The 18,270-nt window shown below is 46.0% G+C and overlaps 1 protein-coding gene across 1 annotated transcript in view; it reads right to left on the bottom strand.

Annotated features, from left to right (window-relative positions):
• UNKL (unk like zinc finger) overlaps window positions 1–16,199 on the bottom strand; it is a 68,709-nt gene extending 52,510 nt beyond the window's left edge. The window contains exons 1-2 of the mRNA XM_075565082.1: window positions 16,065–16,199; window positions 12,291–12,500 (exon numbers count right to left, since the gene is read on the bottom strand). Coding sequence (XP_075421197.1) covers window positions 12,291–12,500; window positions 16,065–16,129 — 275 coding nt within the window. The 5' untranslated portion in view covers window positions 16,130–16,199. The remainder of the gene's footprint in view (window positions 1–12,290; window positions 12,501–16,064) is intronic.
• Between the last annotated feature and the right edge of the window lie 2,071 nt (window positions 16,200–18,270).

The raw sequence follows: 18,270 nt of genomic DNA, 5'->3' as shown, positions 1-18,270 counted from the left end.
TTGTTATTTATGTTAAAATATGTTTCAAATCTCCTGGTTGATTTCATCTACAATCTCTGGGACGACCAGCAGCGAGTTAACTCTCCAGGAATCAACAGCCGCGAGTTTATTCCGGTGGTCTTAAATGCTCTAGTTGTGCATGGTCTGACTATGTTATGGGAAGTATATTTGCAGTCCGAACCTGGGAAACGGTGCCGAAATCAATACATTTTTAATCTATTCTCGAATAGGTTGTGTGTGGATTAGAGAAAAGCGTGTAGTCTCTTCTGTGGATGCATTGTTCGCCAGGCGTCAAATAAGAGAAACTCCTTTAAATGTTTAGGCCAGCAGAAGTTGTTTTTTTTTGGTCTTGCTCCCCCACTTGCGCCCCTATTTGAGTCAGTCAAGATCTGTCCATGCTGTTCTCCAATAGTAAATTCATATCACCTGATCCAATTAACCTTCCTTTTATCATCTTTCCTAAATTAAAAAAAACACAATCAAAAGAGACGTTTGAACGGTCCGTTAGGGGCGTATACCATTGCTAAAGTAATTGGAGTGCTATGTATAGTGCCTGTTAAGATTATATAACTTCCTTCTTTGTCACACTTTTTCCCTAAGATAAATGGAGTCTTGTTTTTAAAGATAATAGGCACCCCATTTTTTTTTCCTCGTGGGCGGAGGACATGTATGCCTGGGAGAAATGTTTGTTAAGATAGCCTGGAGTAAACCTGATGCTAAAATGCGTTTCCTGCAGGAATAGTATATCAAGCTTCAGTTTTCTATAGTTGGTGAACGCTAATCTGCGCTTTCTTGGGCTGTTGAGGCCTTTGGCATTATGCGTCACTATCTTACAGGCATTCCCATTGTGGGTGCGGGCAGTGCATTATAAAAGAGCTGAAGTATTGTTTCACTCGGTACGTTTTGATGGGTGCATAGATATCCCCAAGTGGTGATGATATTGGGAGGCAAAAGTGGGGGAAACAGGAGTGCATTAGGTCCGCTGAGGAGTACCTCAGGGCCTATGGTCTCAGACTTAAATGGGTATGGGGGGTGGGTGGGAATGTTCTGGGGTGAACATTACACAGGTTACTTTCTGGAAGCCGTGATGCGGCCTGTATTAGTTCATTTTTTCTCTCTCCGACTTTTATATGTACAGCCTGTGAGCATGTGCAATTTTACATTCTTACCTAAACTGGTAATCATTTGGTGCTCCGGTTATAAAACCTGTAAAAATCCTGATTGTGTGCCTAACGAAATGGCCGCCTTCTAACTGTGCAGCAGTCTGTGAAATGCTGCAGCTGATATGTAACATTATATTACCAAGTGTAAGACATTCGTTACAGCTTTCAGAGTAAAAGACAGGCTATGGTTCAGAACCCAGCAAACAGATCTGTTTGTGATACTTTGTTGCCACAGGGCAGTTAAAAAATAAAAATAAATAAGTGTGTAAGAGCCTATTTGAAAAGAGGAAGTGGATTTACTTTCTAAATGGTTGCTGTAGCAACCAAAGGATGATCAGTACAGTAAACAAATAATGATAAATGTCAGGAGTTAAAAAAAAAAAAACAACAATACAAACATCTAATACTACAGAACACACACACACACACACATACACATATACACACACACAGACATATATACACACACACACAGACATATACACACACACACATTGAGACATATACACACACACATTGAGACATATACACACAAATGATGATCAGTACAGTAAACAAATAATGATAAATGTCATTAGGAGTTTAAAAAAAAAAACAACAATACAAACATCTAATACTACAGAACACACACACATATACACACAAACAGACATATACACACACACAGACATATACACACACACATACACACACACACACAGACATATATATATATATATATATACACACACACACACACACACACACACACACACACACAGAGACATATACACACACACACACACACATACAGACACACACACACACAGACATATACACACACACAGACATATACACACACACAGACATATACACACACACACACAGACATATACACACACACTGAGACATATACACACACACTGAGACATATACACACACACTGAGACATATACACACACACTGAGACATATACACACACACACAATATTTTCAGTTAAGTTATCTACTCTACATTGTAGTAAATTGTCACAAAATCAGCACACAAAAAAAAGTGGGAAAGTGGGACATACAACAAATTCAAACAGCCTCCATCTTGCCAATATTTGAGCTGTTCAATATTTAGTCGCTATAACGCGGTGTAAAATTCTTCAACTGAGTACAATGTTTTATTCTGACCCACGGCTAGTGCGCCCAGTCTCATCCTTCTGAGTAAACAATGTCATTCTCTCTGTAAGGTCAGTGACCCATAAATAATGGCGTAATAAGACAGATGTACGGTTAGGAGTGTGCTTATGAACGCCACAGAAGCACAACATGGGAAGGGGGTCTCAGCTAAAACAAAGTCACAGCTAACTCTGTCCCTCAATCAGGAGACGCACAACACATACACTGATTACAAAAATCCTAATTACAGGAACATCTGCCTAATGCTGGGGGCACGATGCGCCTCGAAAGCGCATCGTAAAACCTCTTGGCAAGCTAAAGGGAAAAGAAGGCTGCCCTGCATCCTAAAACAACTGGAGCTGTGTGTGTTCTCGCCCTCTCCAGATAAAACTGAACCAAGAACAACTGCATGGGCACATTTATAAGTGTAAGTGCTCCCATCCGTAGAACCCCTATATCTAAAAAAATAAACACACAGTCCCCCACAAACTGCATTTGGCGGTGTCTCAATTTCTATTGACGCAATGTCCTTTTGGTCTATCCAGCAATAAGCAAGTTGTACCGTGGTTACATACCACGCTCAAGAACACCGAAATAAATAGCTCATTCATTTGGCTAAAATACTGTGCTGAGCATTATTTAATCATACTCACAACATGTCATTAGAGGAATTCCATGTTTCCCACAATAAACAATGATAATTGCTATTAGGCAATAAAATCCAGAGGGGATGTTCATATGATTGTCTTAACGACAGTATCATGAGCCAGGGTGGTATTTTTACGGCACGCCTACATTTCGGAGACATGTGACACTGCCAGGGCTGGTCTTCAGCTGGCAAATGTGACTGACCGTATGGAATTTAGATAATGCAAACAAAGATCAGACAGGAAATATGAGAACAATTAAAGCAGAAGTTCATAACCAAAAGAGAAATGCCGACGTGTATAGTGACAATGGAGTCACAATCCGTGTAGAGCTTTTAAAAACATACTTTATACCAACAGGTTTGCAGTGTTCAACAGAGTGTAATCTTTTTATTCCTCTCTAAAACATAGCAATGTTATACCATGATCTTTTCCCCAATGAGAGTTTACACAAAGTGATTTATTAAACATGAAATTGTAAAGGAATTTGGAAAATCCTTCCAGTACAGATATGGATCGGTATAAAAGGACGCTCAGATTCTTATTTTAACCCATGGCACCCGAAGAATATGCAGCTGTAATTATTGTGGATCAACACAACGCTTGCTATTGGGGGAGGCTCATAATCAAAGAAAATATTACAGGGCTGCCTAGTCTCTTTATTTATACAAATATTTTACCAGGAAGTAACACATTTAGAGTTACCTCTTGGCATGTTTTGGAGATGTAAGTAGAACAGGGGTATTAGCTGAAATATACATTATGGCTTTAAACGCCAGCACTGAAATGATATAGCTATTGTAGAGCTAAATAAATAAAACTTGCAGAATCTAACTTTGTATAAGTTCTATAGGCTCATTCTGCTCCTGGAATTCAACCATGTTACCCTTTACTGTAGCACAGAAAGCGTATATGAAATGATGTACTGTAGCACTGAGCTGTAGAAGCAGAAAATGCAAAACTTGATTCAAAAGGAAGTCCCTGTACTTTTAAATTAAATCACAAGATAGATTTGTAAATTGAGTTTAGATACCGTTTCAAAAGCACATGTAAAAACTGCATGTTTGTTTTAGGATGGTCTAGTAATACTCACAAAAAAATAAATACAATTGTAAAATATCAAAGTATATAAAGTTATTTATTTTTATTTTTTTTTAAATAATGTACATATCAATTAAAGATATAAAACATTACTAAGAATATAACTGCAGCAAGGCCCCGCTTTTCGGCGAAGGGCGGCCGCCTTAGAACGGAACCCGCTGCATGCCAGGGGCCCTCCTGTACATTAAAACGTGGAGTGATACCCATAGATAAACGCAAATATATACAGCAAAGATGTAAACCTGTTTGTAGAACCAAGTTATTGATTTAATTGGTCCAGAAGTTCAGATAAACCGTAGCTACAAATTAAAAAATAAATAAACTAGGAGCGCAGCGAGACTTCTGCAAGAATCATTCTGCAAAATCCACAGCAAAAAGCTTAAAGAATGGTTCCCCCCGGCAGTTAAAAGTCAGAGCACTGAGCTTCCAATTTGTTTCACACGCCTTCGAAAAAGAAGTGTTTGTTACTTGATTTATTATTCATTCCACAGGGTTTATCAGCTGGAAAACTTGACAACATTAATAGCAATGAATACAGGTACATTTTTATGAGACGTTCCAAGCAATCAATCTCCCACTCAAACAGGCCTATTTGCTTTATAGGTGTCTAAGATACTACTGTCACTGAAAAACTCACGCCTGGAAGCATGAAGCACTTACTGAAACGTCTCTTTAAAATCACATAATGATGCCCTGTGTGGATTTATTTGGGACACTCGTTTGTTTTTCAGGAATATGTAAGCATGCCGCTAGAAATAAAAGTATTCATTTGATAAAGACCTCAATTAAATGTTTCATTAGACATTGTATTAAAATTAAGGCCCTAAATTTAAATTTGCCTAAGCCCACAGCAAAACTACTAGAGATAAATTTCAACTTCAAATGGCAAGCCTCCCAGATTAAATACCTAGGGGTCAATATTACAAGGAATTATAGAGACTTGTACAAGGCAAATTACCCCAGACTAATCAGGACCCTGAAGGAGGATCTCAAAGTGCCAAACTAGGGGCACTTTACAGGAACAAATCCTCCCTAAGTCTCCTGGTCAGAAAACGTATCGCACAGCAGATGCTAATGCCAATTATTGACTATGGAGACATATTATATGGCTCGGCACCTCAAACCCACCTTAGCAAACTTGACACCCTCTACAATTCAATTTGTCGTTTTGTTCTTCAATGCAACTATAACACACATCACTGCGATATGCTCAAAGAACTAGATTGGTCATCACTCGAGTCTAGGCGCAAAGTTCACCTTTCCTGTCTTGCCTTTAAATTCTTCATGGGCAAGCTACCCAGCTACCTGAACAAGCTCCTCACCCTTACCACATGCAGCACTTATCACCTGAGATCAGACTCCAAAAGACTATTCATGGTCCCAAGGCTCAACAAAGTATCCGGACGTTCCTCCTTCTCCTTCCGTGCACCCCAAAACTGGAACAACCTACCAGAGACTCTCATATCCACCACCAGTTTAAGTTCTTTCAAATCTAAGGCTGTCTCACATTTTAATCTGGTCTGTAACTGTTTCATACGCCCATAATATATATTTTCTTTAACTGTGCACGCAATGTCTTGTATATAATGTATACCCTGTTCATTTATGTAACTGTATTTGTAACCATGTATTATTTGTTTTACTCTGTGCCCAGGACATACTTGAAAACGAGAGGTAACTCTCAATGTATTACTGTACTTCCTGGTAAAATATTTTATAAATAAAAGGTGGTCAGGGAGTGGCATATCCTGGATAGGTAGAATCCAGAGTGTCAAAATGAATTTTCTCCCTAGAATTTTTTACTTATTTCAAACATTACCCATACAGTTGGTAAGAGACGACATCCTGCGTCTGCAGTCCTCTATGGTGAAATTCATCTGGGGTAATAAAACGGCACGTATAAAATTAAGTACGTTAGTCCGACCCACGACTAGAGGGAGGCTGGGGGTACCCTGCTTGTTCTCATACTTCAGAGCGGCCCAATTGTCCCAAATTACCCTCTGGCATACTCATCCTAGCCTAAGGCGATGGGTAGAACTGGAAAAGGCCTGCTGCGCTCCAATAGAGCTGCAGGACATAATTTGGCTTCCGAAAAAAGTGTTCAAGAACATTAGCGAACCGAGTTCCGCGCTGGGCAGCTCATTGGCGGTGTGGGAGAGCAGCAGATATAAATATGCTCTTACAGGGCAGCACTCCTTGTTAACCCCGTTCTTGGGGAACCCTGATTTCGCTCCTGGTCTGTTGAGTAAGGACTTCACAATCTGGGAACAGAAAGGCCTCACGAGGCTCTTACATCTGGAGGGTAGAATATCAATCAAATCTTTTGATCAACTCAAATCCGAAAAAGGTATACCAAACTCCGAATTATTTAGATACCTCCAGATCCGAGCATTTTACAATAAAATCCCCAAACGCCCCAGGCGTACTAATTTTGAGCAACTATGTACCAGAGGGACAGGTACAAAGGGACTTATATCTGGAGTTTACAGAGAGGTGGTGTGTCCTGCTAAAGACAGTAACATCAAATTGAATTACAGGACTAGATGGGAGGAAGACTTAGGGGAGACATTAGAGGACGAGGACTGGGACACTATAGTTCTGGCAGCGGCAAAGAGCTCTATCTGTACCACATTGAAGGAGAATGCATATAAGGTCCTCATGAGGTGGTATCTTACCCCGAAAAGATTGGCTAAGTTTGTCAAGGACTACCCCCCCTTGTGCCCAAAACAATGTGGGGAGCATGCAGACCTGCTGCATATGCTGTGGGGTTGCACCAAGGTGGCCCCGATCTGGGAAGACATTAGAAGCTGGCTGCAGACTTTGCTTGGCCGCGAGGTCCCTTTGGACCCCTGGCTGCTCCTGTTGGGACGGCGCACCAGGGGCCTAAACAGATCTGACCATAAATTGATTGCACATTTTGCCACGGCCCTGAGGTGCGAGATCGCAGCATTATGGAAGCAACCAGAAGTACCCAACATCCCAAAAATTCAGAACCCAATCTGGTACGTTTGTCGGATGGAACAGCTGACGAGCATGGTAAATGACACCGGCACAAACTTCCTCAAAGTGTGGGCACCCTGGCTGGCCCAAACAGATATCCCAGGGATAGATGCCACTACTATATTGCTTTGATAATAAGAAATGCATTCTCCTTGGATGGACCAGAACAGACAATAGGTAGCACAAGACCGGTAGGGCCGACTACAAACGGGCCGGAGCATGGGCTAAGGAAGCAAATACACACCCGCGCAGATCCCCCATAAGTAGGACCAGCGATATAGACTCCTTGAAAGAGATTCTCCAGACTGCAACCCCCCTCTCTCCCTGTAAGTCGGTATGTCTGTACGTCTCCCCAGTTTGTACAGTTATTATTGATGTTACCTAAATCAGTGCTGTGGATACTGATTTCCCAGACAACGGGTTGAAAGATTGTTGAATGCATGTATCAAGTGCTTAATAAAAACTTTTGTTGAGAAAAAAAAAAAAAAATTAAGTACAGTAATCTGCACTAAAAGGGAGATGCTAAAACTCAAGTTCTGTACTACCCAACACTACCTCAAAACCTGCCTCAGGTGAGGGAAGGGGGGGGGAGGGGGGTATCCTTTATAGAAGCATATACGAGTTTATCTCATAATGTTCATATTAGGAATTCTCAAGGTCGGCCCTTTATATTAAATGGATTTTCTTGTAACAACCACCACCGCCACCACACACTAGTGTGCACATTGTTCCCTTTATTTTGGGACGGGGATTTCCCTGTATATGGATATTTGTTGGCGATGGTTTTTTCTGCTGCTTCACGAGGGGGCTCATCTCTAGCATTCGATAATTTTTTATGCTGCATTGTGATATTTTGCACATAGCAGTGCACCATTTAATATATCTATAAATAATTATTATATAACCCCCCCGCCCCTCCCCCCCGAGTAGGGACGAGGTTCATATTGACCTATGTCAAATGATTCTAGCTCCTGAACAAAGCATCAGACATTTAAATAAACACAGCTTTGGAAATAAGAGATCTCAAAGTAGGTAAAAATAAAACAAAAAAATCTGTACGCTCCCAGGAGCAGGGCCCTTATTACATTTTATATCAGTTTGTGCACGCAACTCGGTGTAATTACCAAATCGCTGAACCTCGCTCTAGAATATGTTTGAACTTTACAAATAAACCATAAGAAAAGTGACCAGAGCAGACTGCAGCTTTAAGAGAGAGCGTTGGAGAGCGGAGGTAACTTAAGGCGGCTGTAATTGCATCACTTCCTGGCTGGGATCTGCCATTATTTTCAAACACGTAGCAGCGTGGCTGCGGGGGGTGGGGGGGTGTGCACATTCTCATCCCATGTAAACAAAGCGGAGAGCCTTCAAAAAAGCATCCATTTTACAAACAGTTGTCAACACAGGAACCCACTGAACAAACAAACAGCAACCGGGGGACATAAAATGTAACTGCTACTTCTCGAGAACAGCAACACGAAACATGTGGAGGAGCGCCACACACTGCGAGCCCCGTGCCACACACACTGCGAGCCCCGCGCCACACACACTGCGAGCCCCGCGCCACACACACTGCGAGCCCCGCGCCACACACACTGCGAGCCCCGCGCCACACACACTGCGAGCCCCGCGCCACACACACTGCGAGCCCCGCGCCACACACACTGCGAGCCCCGCGCCACACACACTGCGAGCCCCGCGCCACACACACTGCGAGCCCCGCGCCACACACACTGCGAGCCCCGCGCCACACACACTGCGAGCCCCGCGCCACACACACTGCGAGCCCCGCGCCACACACACTGCGAGCCCCGCGCCACACACACTGCGAGCCCCGCGCCACACACACTGCGAGCCCCGCGCCACACACACTGCGAGCCCCGCGCCACACACACTGCGAGCCCCGCGCCACACACACTGCGAGCCCCGCGCCACACACACTGCGAGCCCCGCGCCACACACACTGCGAGCCCCGCGCCACACACACTGCGAGCCCCGCGCCACACACACTGCGAGCCCCGCGCCACACACACTGCGAGCCCCGCGCCACATACACTGCGAGCCCCGCGCCACACACACTGCGAGCCCCGCGCCACACACACTGCGAGCCCCGCGCCACACACACTGCGAGCCCCACCGCACACAGTGAGCTGCTAGACAGCAAGTCACGCCCTCACACACAGTGAACCACGTAGATGAGCCGCTACATACAGCGAGCCACGCGCCGCTACATACGGCGGGCCACGCTACATACGGCGAGCCACGCGCCGCTACATACGGCGAGCCACGCGCCGCTACATACGGCGAGCCACGCGCCGCTACATACGGCGGGCTGTCTAAGGATTTTATGGAATTCTCCTTTTTACGGCCAGACAAAGTAAAATACACATCTTATTTTGCACTTAGAAATGTAAATCAACTCCCATTAAAAGATTAAATGATCAGTTTACTCATGCGCTTCCTGTGAAATAACAAACATTTGAATTCTTTCTGGATCCTAAGTAATGACTTCAATGCTGGTTTCCATGAGATAGTGCCCTGATCGGCACTACTGCAGTTTAATGAATAACCTCCTTAATTGTCGCACATTTCTATCCGTTTATTTAATGATTGCATCAGAATTACTGTACAAACGACACCACAAAAAAAGTAGCAATTAACAATTTGCCCGAAGGGGCTCAGTCTGATCACAAGAGAGATTCGGCAAAGATTTATAAACCATCCAAAAAATGTGGTTACCATGGAAATAATTAAAAGTTTGACATGTCATTATTTATTAATAGTGCCGTGCATCTGTTTTTATTTTTAAAGAATGCAAAACCTACATGTAACATTAAACATTTCACGTGCTCATTCAAAAAAAAAAAAAAAAACGTTATGAATGTCACGTACGGCACACGGGACAAAAAGGGTTAATACTTCGGTCGCAAGCTGTCCCCACTTTTCACCTTCGCAAAGGTCCCTTAAACGAACAATATCTCCCGGTCCCAATATACCATCTGTCACGAACAGCACACAAGTGAGCACGTGACTTCGATATGCAACCAAGGTTAGAACACGCGGCTACTCTAGCCAACTCACCCTTTTCATGCGCAAGGTACATTTAAATATAGTTAATATGAACCCCTTACTCAATTGCAAACATATCTATCCGCTGCCACCACCCAAGAAATATACAAAAATATGCCATTTATAGATCTGCTAGGGTCTAGAAAAAAAACCTATGTATTTATCACACATCAGTTGTATCTAAATGTGTCCGAAAATCTAATTTATTCGCGACAAAATCGTGCAACGGTTCATTCAGTGCCCAAAGCATTACTTATTAAAGAATGTTTTAAAATATATATATATATATATATATATTTTTATTATTAAGGTTATGGTGGGTAAAAAAAGTGACAAAAACCCTCCACAGTAAAGCATAAAGCAACTGTAAATATTACTGTATGTTCATTTGCATGTCTTAGACAGGTCTGCAACCCTGTCTTTCCCCATTATCGCCCAGCATACAGCGCTTCCACTGCAGCAAGGGATTCTGGGAAATGACATGCAAATGAGCACTCAGTGCCACCTTTTGTCTCAAGCTCGTATTACACAAGCAAATCCTCAAGCCAATGCATGCTGTTTTAAACACAGCTTTTAGACAGAGGCTGGGATGAGATGCAAAGCCAGTAAACCCACTCACATACATGTTTCAACCTTGATGGGTATCATCAGTGTGAGGTTGGTTGTAATGGCTAAGCTGGTTTGAGACTAGACTAGGTATTCACCACAATTTATTAAGGATTTGCTTGTGTAATACGAGCTGGATACAAAAGGTGGCACTGAGTGCTCATTTGCATGTAATTTCCCAGAATTCCTTGCTGCAGTGGAAGCGCTGTATGCTGGGCGATAATGGGGAAAGACAGGGTTGCAGACCTGTCTAAGACATGCAAATGAACATACAGTAATATTTACAGTTGATATATATATATATATATTTTTTTTATTTTTTTGTTACAAGAACATACAGTTACAATAAATGCACAGTTTCTTAAAATAAAAGAATTCTCTATACATTACCATAAGTTCTTCCCAGAGAGGTCACTGGTGCAAAAAAAGAAGAAAATTCTAACTTATAAAAGTAGGGCTTTTTATTCTAACTTCCCTTCATTGAGAACACCATAAGCTCACCCCCTGTCATAAATCAGCTACCGGGGTTGACAGTTTTACGACTTTGAAGGAAAAAAATAAAAAAACAACCACATTTGACGTTTAAAGTATGCTTAAATATATGACAGACCACACATCTTTATTTCCCTAATACTTAGACAGACGGCATCTGCACGGTTGCGTCCGTGCTCTCCCCACGAACGCCTGTACCTAAAATGACAGCCTAACATCTATTTTCGCAGTTGAAAGTGATCCATCTTTTCACCTCTTACCCACGCAGTGTGTGGTATGATTTAATCTTAATCGCCATGGTGACAGATATCCATTTGTTACTCTTAAGAATTGCGGTCAGGCCCATAATTTCTTATATTTAATAAAGTCCTACAACTAAGTGGTGACCGGTCTATCACCTCTCTGTGGGAAACACAAGTGATCATTCAAGACTGATACTCTTTGAGGCTGACTGCCCAGGATCTGGCTATCGTCGCTAGCCTTCTAAACGACACACATTTCACTTTTAGTGTGTGATAGCCGCCCTCCTCCCCAAATTAAGCCCTCTTTGTAGATCAGCACAGACCCAGGAAGGGTCTTTCCCTGTTATAAACACAATATCTTGTATTTTTAAAACAAGCTGTAACCACATTAACCCCCTGAAGAACCAGAGATTAAAATACTTAAGATCTCCTGATATGATCGTGACAATGTAAAGCATATATACGGTGTAAAACTAATAAATGTATGGAACGGTTCCTGGTACCGCCTGCCCTCACACACAACCACAGCGACTGCCTAACATCAATCAACACGTCATAGTCTCATCTCAATCTGATTGAAACATATTGGACAGGAACAGCACAAGAAAGAACATGTTCTGATCCCATACGGTTGCATTGATACCGATTATGTATTGGTTTTTTTTAGAAAACCAAAAATGAACCAATTCTGAATGTTACCCTAATACCAAGGTACAGTAATAGTTATTCACAAAAATTACTATTGATAAATCAGTAGTAAATATATAAAAATGTTAGGGGGAAACCAAACAGTGCTGCCCAAAATGGTTTGAAATTAAAACACTTACTCATCTCTGTCTTGACACATTCCTGTGGTTTCGTCGTATTTTGTACAGTAAACATCTGGGCTATAGTTAAAGGTCCCGTCACGCCTCCGTATAGGTCGACGGCGACGCTGATTTAGGAAATGCCAGTGAAAACAGGTGAATGGCCGGTGCTGGGTACACTTGTGCTGCAAAAACAGCGGGCACTGCTCCGTTCGAAATTCCTTTAGGTACCTGGAAAAACACATTACATATTGTTCCAGTAAAAAGACATCTGGAAAAAGCGACCGGTAAAGGTTTTAACCAGTTTATGTTTAGGGAATATGATGCCAGCAGTTACATGTAGTACCTTTGAATTAAAGAGGCAATACTACGTTCACCTTTTTTCCTTTTATTTGTATCTACAAACCGTGTGCCAATGTACATTTCTACATTCTTACCTAAGCGGGCAATCGTTTGGTACTCCTGTTATAAATCTGCAACAATCCTGATTGTGTGCCTAACTTAATGGCCGCCTTTTAGTTTAAATCAATCCTTCAGTCAGTGTAACTCAGCAGTTCCAATGCACCTTTATTACTAAGGTAACATTATTTATTGTTATTGTTTGCAACTCAAACTGCAGGGAACATTAGCAACAAATGATTACAAACAGGAAATTGTTGCAAAGATCTTGCACTGCTGGGGAAGTGTGCTAAAACCTATTATAGAAATCAAAGGATGCTCTGTATTTAAAAACTAATTAACATGGCATTAAGAGTATGCTAAAACCTGCTATAGAAATCCAAAGATGTTTCAAAATTCATTAAAAATGGCATTAAGTTGAATTTAAAAATTAAAAAAAAAAAACAAAAAATAAAAATAAAGGAACAGCCACTTATCCAATACTACAGAACTGATTTAAAAAGAAACATAAGATGTCATATGTTTTGCTGCTTTAACTGGGTATGGTATGAGTTAGCTGACCCACTTTCTTAAGCCCGTCACCATTGCCTTATATAGAGAGAGAGCTACTAAGTTTTAAATGTAGTAAAGGGGAAGTCGGAAAGAACATTGAATTGTATATTTGGGGAGAGAGCAAAAATGGTGAACTGCTATTTGAGTGCTGTAATATGCAGTGTAGGAAGTTAAAAGCATAATGAAATCCTGTACCAAAGAACTTACAATTGAATGGTCAGTTCCCCAGCATTTTATTTATTTATAAAATGTTTTACCAGGAAGTAATACATTGAGTTACCTCTCGTTTTCAAGTATGTCCTGAGCATAGAGTTAAGATGACAAATAATACATGGTTACAAATACAGTTACATAAGTGAACAGGATATACATTATATACAAGACATTGCATGCACAGTTAGCGATAATATATATTATAGGCGTATGAAACAGTTACAGACCAGATTAAAATGTGAGACAGCTTTTAGTTTTGAAAGAACTTAGACTGGTGGTGGAAGTGAGAGTCTCAAGTAGATGGTTCCAGTTTTGGGGTGCACAGTAAGAGAAGGAGGAGCGGCCGGATACTTTGCTGAATCTTGGGACCATGAACAGTCTTTTGGAGTCAGATCTCAAGTGATAAGTGCTGCATGTGGTAGGGGTGAAAAGCTTCTTCAGACAGACGGGTAGCTTGCCCAGAAAGTATTTGAAGGAAAGATAGGAGAGATGAACTTTGCGTCTAGACTCAAGTGATGGCCAATCTAGTTCTTTGAGCATTTCGCAGTGATGTATGTTGTAGTTGCATTGGAGAACAAAACGGCATATTGAATTGTAGAGGGTATCAAGTTTGCAGAGGTGGGCTTGGGGTGCCGAGCCGTATACTATGCCCCATAGTCGATAATTGGCATTAGCATCTGCTGTGTACGCTTTCTGACCAGCAGACATAGGGAGGATTTGTTACTGTTAAGTACATCTAGTTTGGCATAGGTTTTATATGTCAGGGTATCAATGTGCATCCCAAATGTTAAATAGGAGTCAACCCATATGCCCAAGTATTTAAAGCAAGTAACGGGAATTAGGGTGGCATTAGCGTTGGTTCTGATATGGTGCTCAGTCATTGGAAGCTTTAAAATGTTAGCCTTGGTCCCAAATACCATTGTTTCAGTGTAGTCAATGTTTAAAAACCGTTTGTTTTGGGAAATCCAACTTTCAAGTCTCGAAAAGTCAGATTGGAATACGTGTTCAAAGTCAGAGAGGCTAGTACTGTCTGCATATAAGATTGTGTCATATGCATACATGTGTATTGAAGCTCCCTTACAAGCTGTAGGAAGATCATTGATTAGTAGGGGCCCCAGGACAGAGCCTTGCGGGACACCACAGGTGATATCCAAGGGGTTGGAGTTAGAGCCTGAGACACATGTTGGGATCTACCCGATAGGTAGGAATGAAACCAGTTTAAAGCCTGCTTCCCTATTCCAGAGCGCTGGAGTTTAAGCAGGATAACATGATCAACAGTATCAAAAGCCTTTGCAAAATCTAGGAATACTGCACCAGCGAGTTGTCCCCGTTCCATTCCACACTGGATTTCATTGCAAACTTTTAGCAGGGCAGTTACCGTGGAGTGTTTGGGGGCGAAAGCCAGATTAGAATTGGCTAGGGAAATTTGTCTTGGTATAGTAATCGCTTAATTGGGATTGAACACATTTTTCCATGACTGTGACATAAGATTCAGGAATACCATACAGCGGGAGGTGGCAACCTCCTGTTCTAACAGGCCGCAATCCAGTCAGGTTCTAAGGATATCCCTGCTTGAGCACAGGTGGCTCAGTCAATGACTGAAGCAGAATCTCCTTAAAACCTGACTAGTTGGTGGACCTTCAGGACTGGAGTTGGCCACCTCCCGCTCTACGGAAACTCAACCGAGCGTGCCCCCCACCCCCACCCCCCAAACAGAGCCGGCAACCCGCCGGCAATGCCAAACCCCCATGCAAGCAGTCAAGCTCGTCATTAAAAGGAGTGTAAAAAAAAAATGATTCAATCGGCGGTGAGAAAACGATAATAACGTACTTAACCCTTTGAGTGTCGGAGGGTTGCAGGAGCCCCTCCGGCGCTGAAAGTGTTAAATAACCTCCGAAAGGAACCGACACAGATTAAAAGAAACCCTATAATCAGATTATTATTATTATGATTATGATTATTATTAAAACCCCAGGGCACCCAAACAGATGGTAAGTGACATGTTTCCCTGATTCTCCCACCCCCTTGTTTGATCCTATTTGCAGGTGGTCCCGGGGTGCATGCCCTGGTGGTGCTGTGGTACGTGCCCTGGTGGTGCTGTGGTACGTGCCCTGGTGGTGCTGTGGTACGTGCCCTGGTGGTCCCAGGGTGCATGCCCTGGTGGTGCTGCGATGCGTGCCCTGGTGTTGTTGCAGGAGGGAGGGTTACGTGTTATTAGAATCAGAGGAAGGAGTTCTCCCAGGCTGAGCAGCGGGGGGCGCGCGGACAGGCAGGCGCTGAGCTACTCACAGAAGAGACATACGCCAAGCTCGTGACGTAGGCGGCTGGTAACAGGGCGCGCGCTGCGTCACGTAAACCACGTAACAGCTTCTTTTTTTTTCTCTCCCTGCAAATAGTGCGCGAGGCGGAGGAATACAATGTGAGCGCGGTACCCCCTGCACCGAACCTCCCCACGGAACCGAATCCCCCACCAGGCGCGCCTGGCAGCCAATGCTCGGAGGGGCGCAGAGAGCGGGAGTCAGGGGGGCATTATGAGGAGAGGCGCCATTCCTCCCACCCGTCCGGGAGGGGGGTCTCCTCGCTACCCTCCCCGCTGGGTCCCGCTCCCCCCCCCGGATTTCCCGCTCTTACGTGTAGTGAGTCGGTTTCTCGGTCTGAGGAGAAGCGCTCAGCGCCGTTTTCGAAACCGACGGCATTTTCAGTCAAAACAAAGCAGTGCGCGTGCGCGGGAAACGCAGACACCACACCCCCTCTCCTCCACACACCACACCCCCTCTCCTCCACACACCACACCCCCTCTCCTCCACACACCACACCCCCTCTCCTCCACACCCCCTCTGCTCCACACACCACACCCCCTCTCCTCCACACACCACACCCCCCTCTCCTCCACACACCACACCCCCTCTCCTCCACACCCCCTCTGCTCCCACACCACACCCCCTCTCCTCCACACACCACACCCCCTCTCCTCCACACACCACACCCCCTCTCCTCCACACCCCCTCTGCTCCACACACCACACCCCCTCTCCTCCACACACCACACCCCCTCTCCTCCTCCTCTCCACACCCCCTCTCCTCCACACACCACACCCCCTCCCCTCCCACACACCACACCCCCTCTCCTCCACACCCCCTCTGCTCCACACACCACACCCCCTCTCCTCCACACACCACACCCCCTCCCTCCTCTCCACACCCCCTCTCCTCCACACACCACACCCCCCCTCCTCCACACCCCCCTCCCCACACACCACACCCCCCCCCCCCACACCCCCCTCCTCCCCACACCACACCCCCCTCTCCTCCACACCCACACCCCCTCTCCCCCACACACCACACCCCCTCTCCTCCACACACCACACCCCTCTCCTCTCCCCACACCCCCCCTCCTCTCCTCCACACCCCCCCTCCACACCACCACACCCCCCTCTCCTCCACACCCCCTCTCCTCCACACACCCTCTCCTCCACACACCACACCCCCTCTCCCCAAACCACCCTCCTCCACACACCACACCCCCCTCCTCCACACTCCACACCCCCTCTCCTCCACCACACCACACCCCCTCTCCTCCACACACCACACCCCCTCTCCTCCACACACCACACCCCCCCTCCTCCACACACCACACCCCCCCCCACACACCACACCCCCTCTCCTCCACACACCACACCCCATCTCCTCCACACACCACACCCCCTCTCCTCCACACCCCCCTCTCCTCCTCCTCACACACACCCCCTCCCCCCACACCACACCCCCTCCTCCACACACCACACCCCTCTCCTCCACACACCACACCCCCCTCTCCCCACCTCACCCCACACACCACCCCACCCCCACACACACCACACCCCCCCCCCCTCACCACCACACACACACCCCCTCCCTCCTCCACTCCTCCACACACCACGCCCCCCCCTCCTCCTCCCTCCTCCACTCCTCCACACACCACACCCCCTCTCCCCACACACCACACCCCCTCCCTCCTCCCTCCACACACCACACCCCCTAACCTCCACACACCACACCCCCTATCCCTCCTCCTGTCCTCCACACACCACACACCCTCTCCTCCTCCTCTCCTCCACACACCACACCCCCCTCTCCTCCCCCCACCCTCCACCACACACCACACCCCTACCTCCCCCTCCACACACCACACCCCCTCCCCCACACACCACACCCCCCCCCCACACACACCACACCCCCCCCCACCCACACACCACCACACCACACCACCACCCCCCCACCCCCCCACCCACCACCCCCACCACCACCCCACCACCACCCCACCACCACCCCACCACCACCCCACCACCACCCCCCACCACCACCACCACACCACCACCCCACCCCACCACACCACACCCCCCCCACACACCACACACCCCCCCCACACACCACACACCCCCACACCACACCCACCCCCCACACCACACCCCCCACCACCACCACACCCCCACACACACCACACCCCCCACACCACACCCCCCCACACACCACACCCCCCCACACCACCCCCCCCACACCACCCCCCCACCCACCCCACCCCCCCCCCCCCCACACCCACACCCCCCCCCCCACACACCACACCCCCCCCCCCACACACCACACCCCCCTCCCACACACCACACACCCCCCCCACACCCACACCCCCCCCCCACACACCACACCCCCCCCCCCCCACACACCACACCCCCCCCCCCACACCCACCCCCCCCCCCCCTCCCACACACCACACCCCCCCCCCACCCACCACCCCCCCCCCCCCCCCACACACCACACCCCCCCTCCCCACACCACACCCCCCCCTCCCACACACCACACCC

The sequence above is a fragment of the Ascaphus truei genome, chromosome 11 (assembly GCF_040206685.1).
Source record: "Ascaphus truei isolate aAscTru1 chromosome 11, aAscTru1.hap1, whole genome shotgun sequence".
NCBI classification, from domain to species: domain Eukaryota; kingdom Metazoa; phylum Chordata; class Amphibia; order Anura; family Ascaphidae; genus Ascaphus; species Ascaphus truei.
The sequence above is the reverse complement of the archived record's forward strand: the minus strand, read 5'-3'. Positions and strand labels throughout refer to the sequence as shown.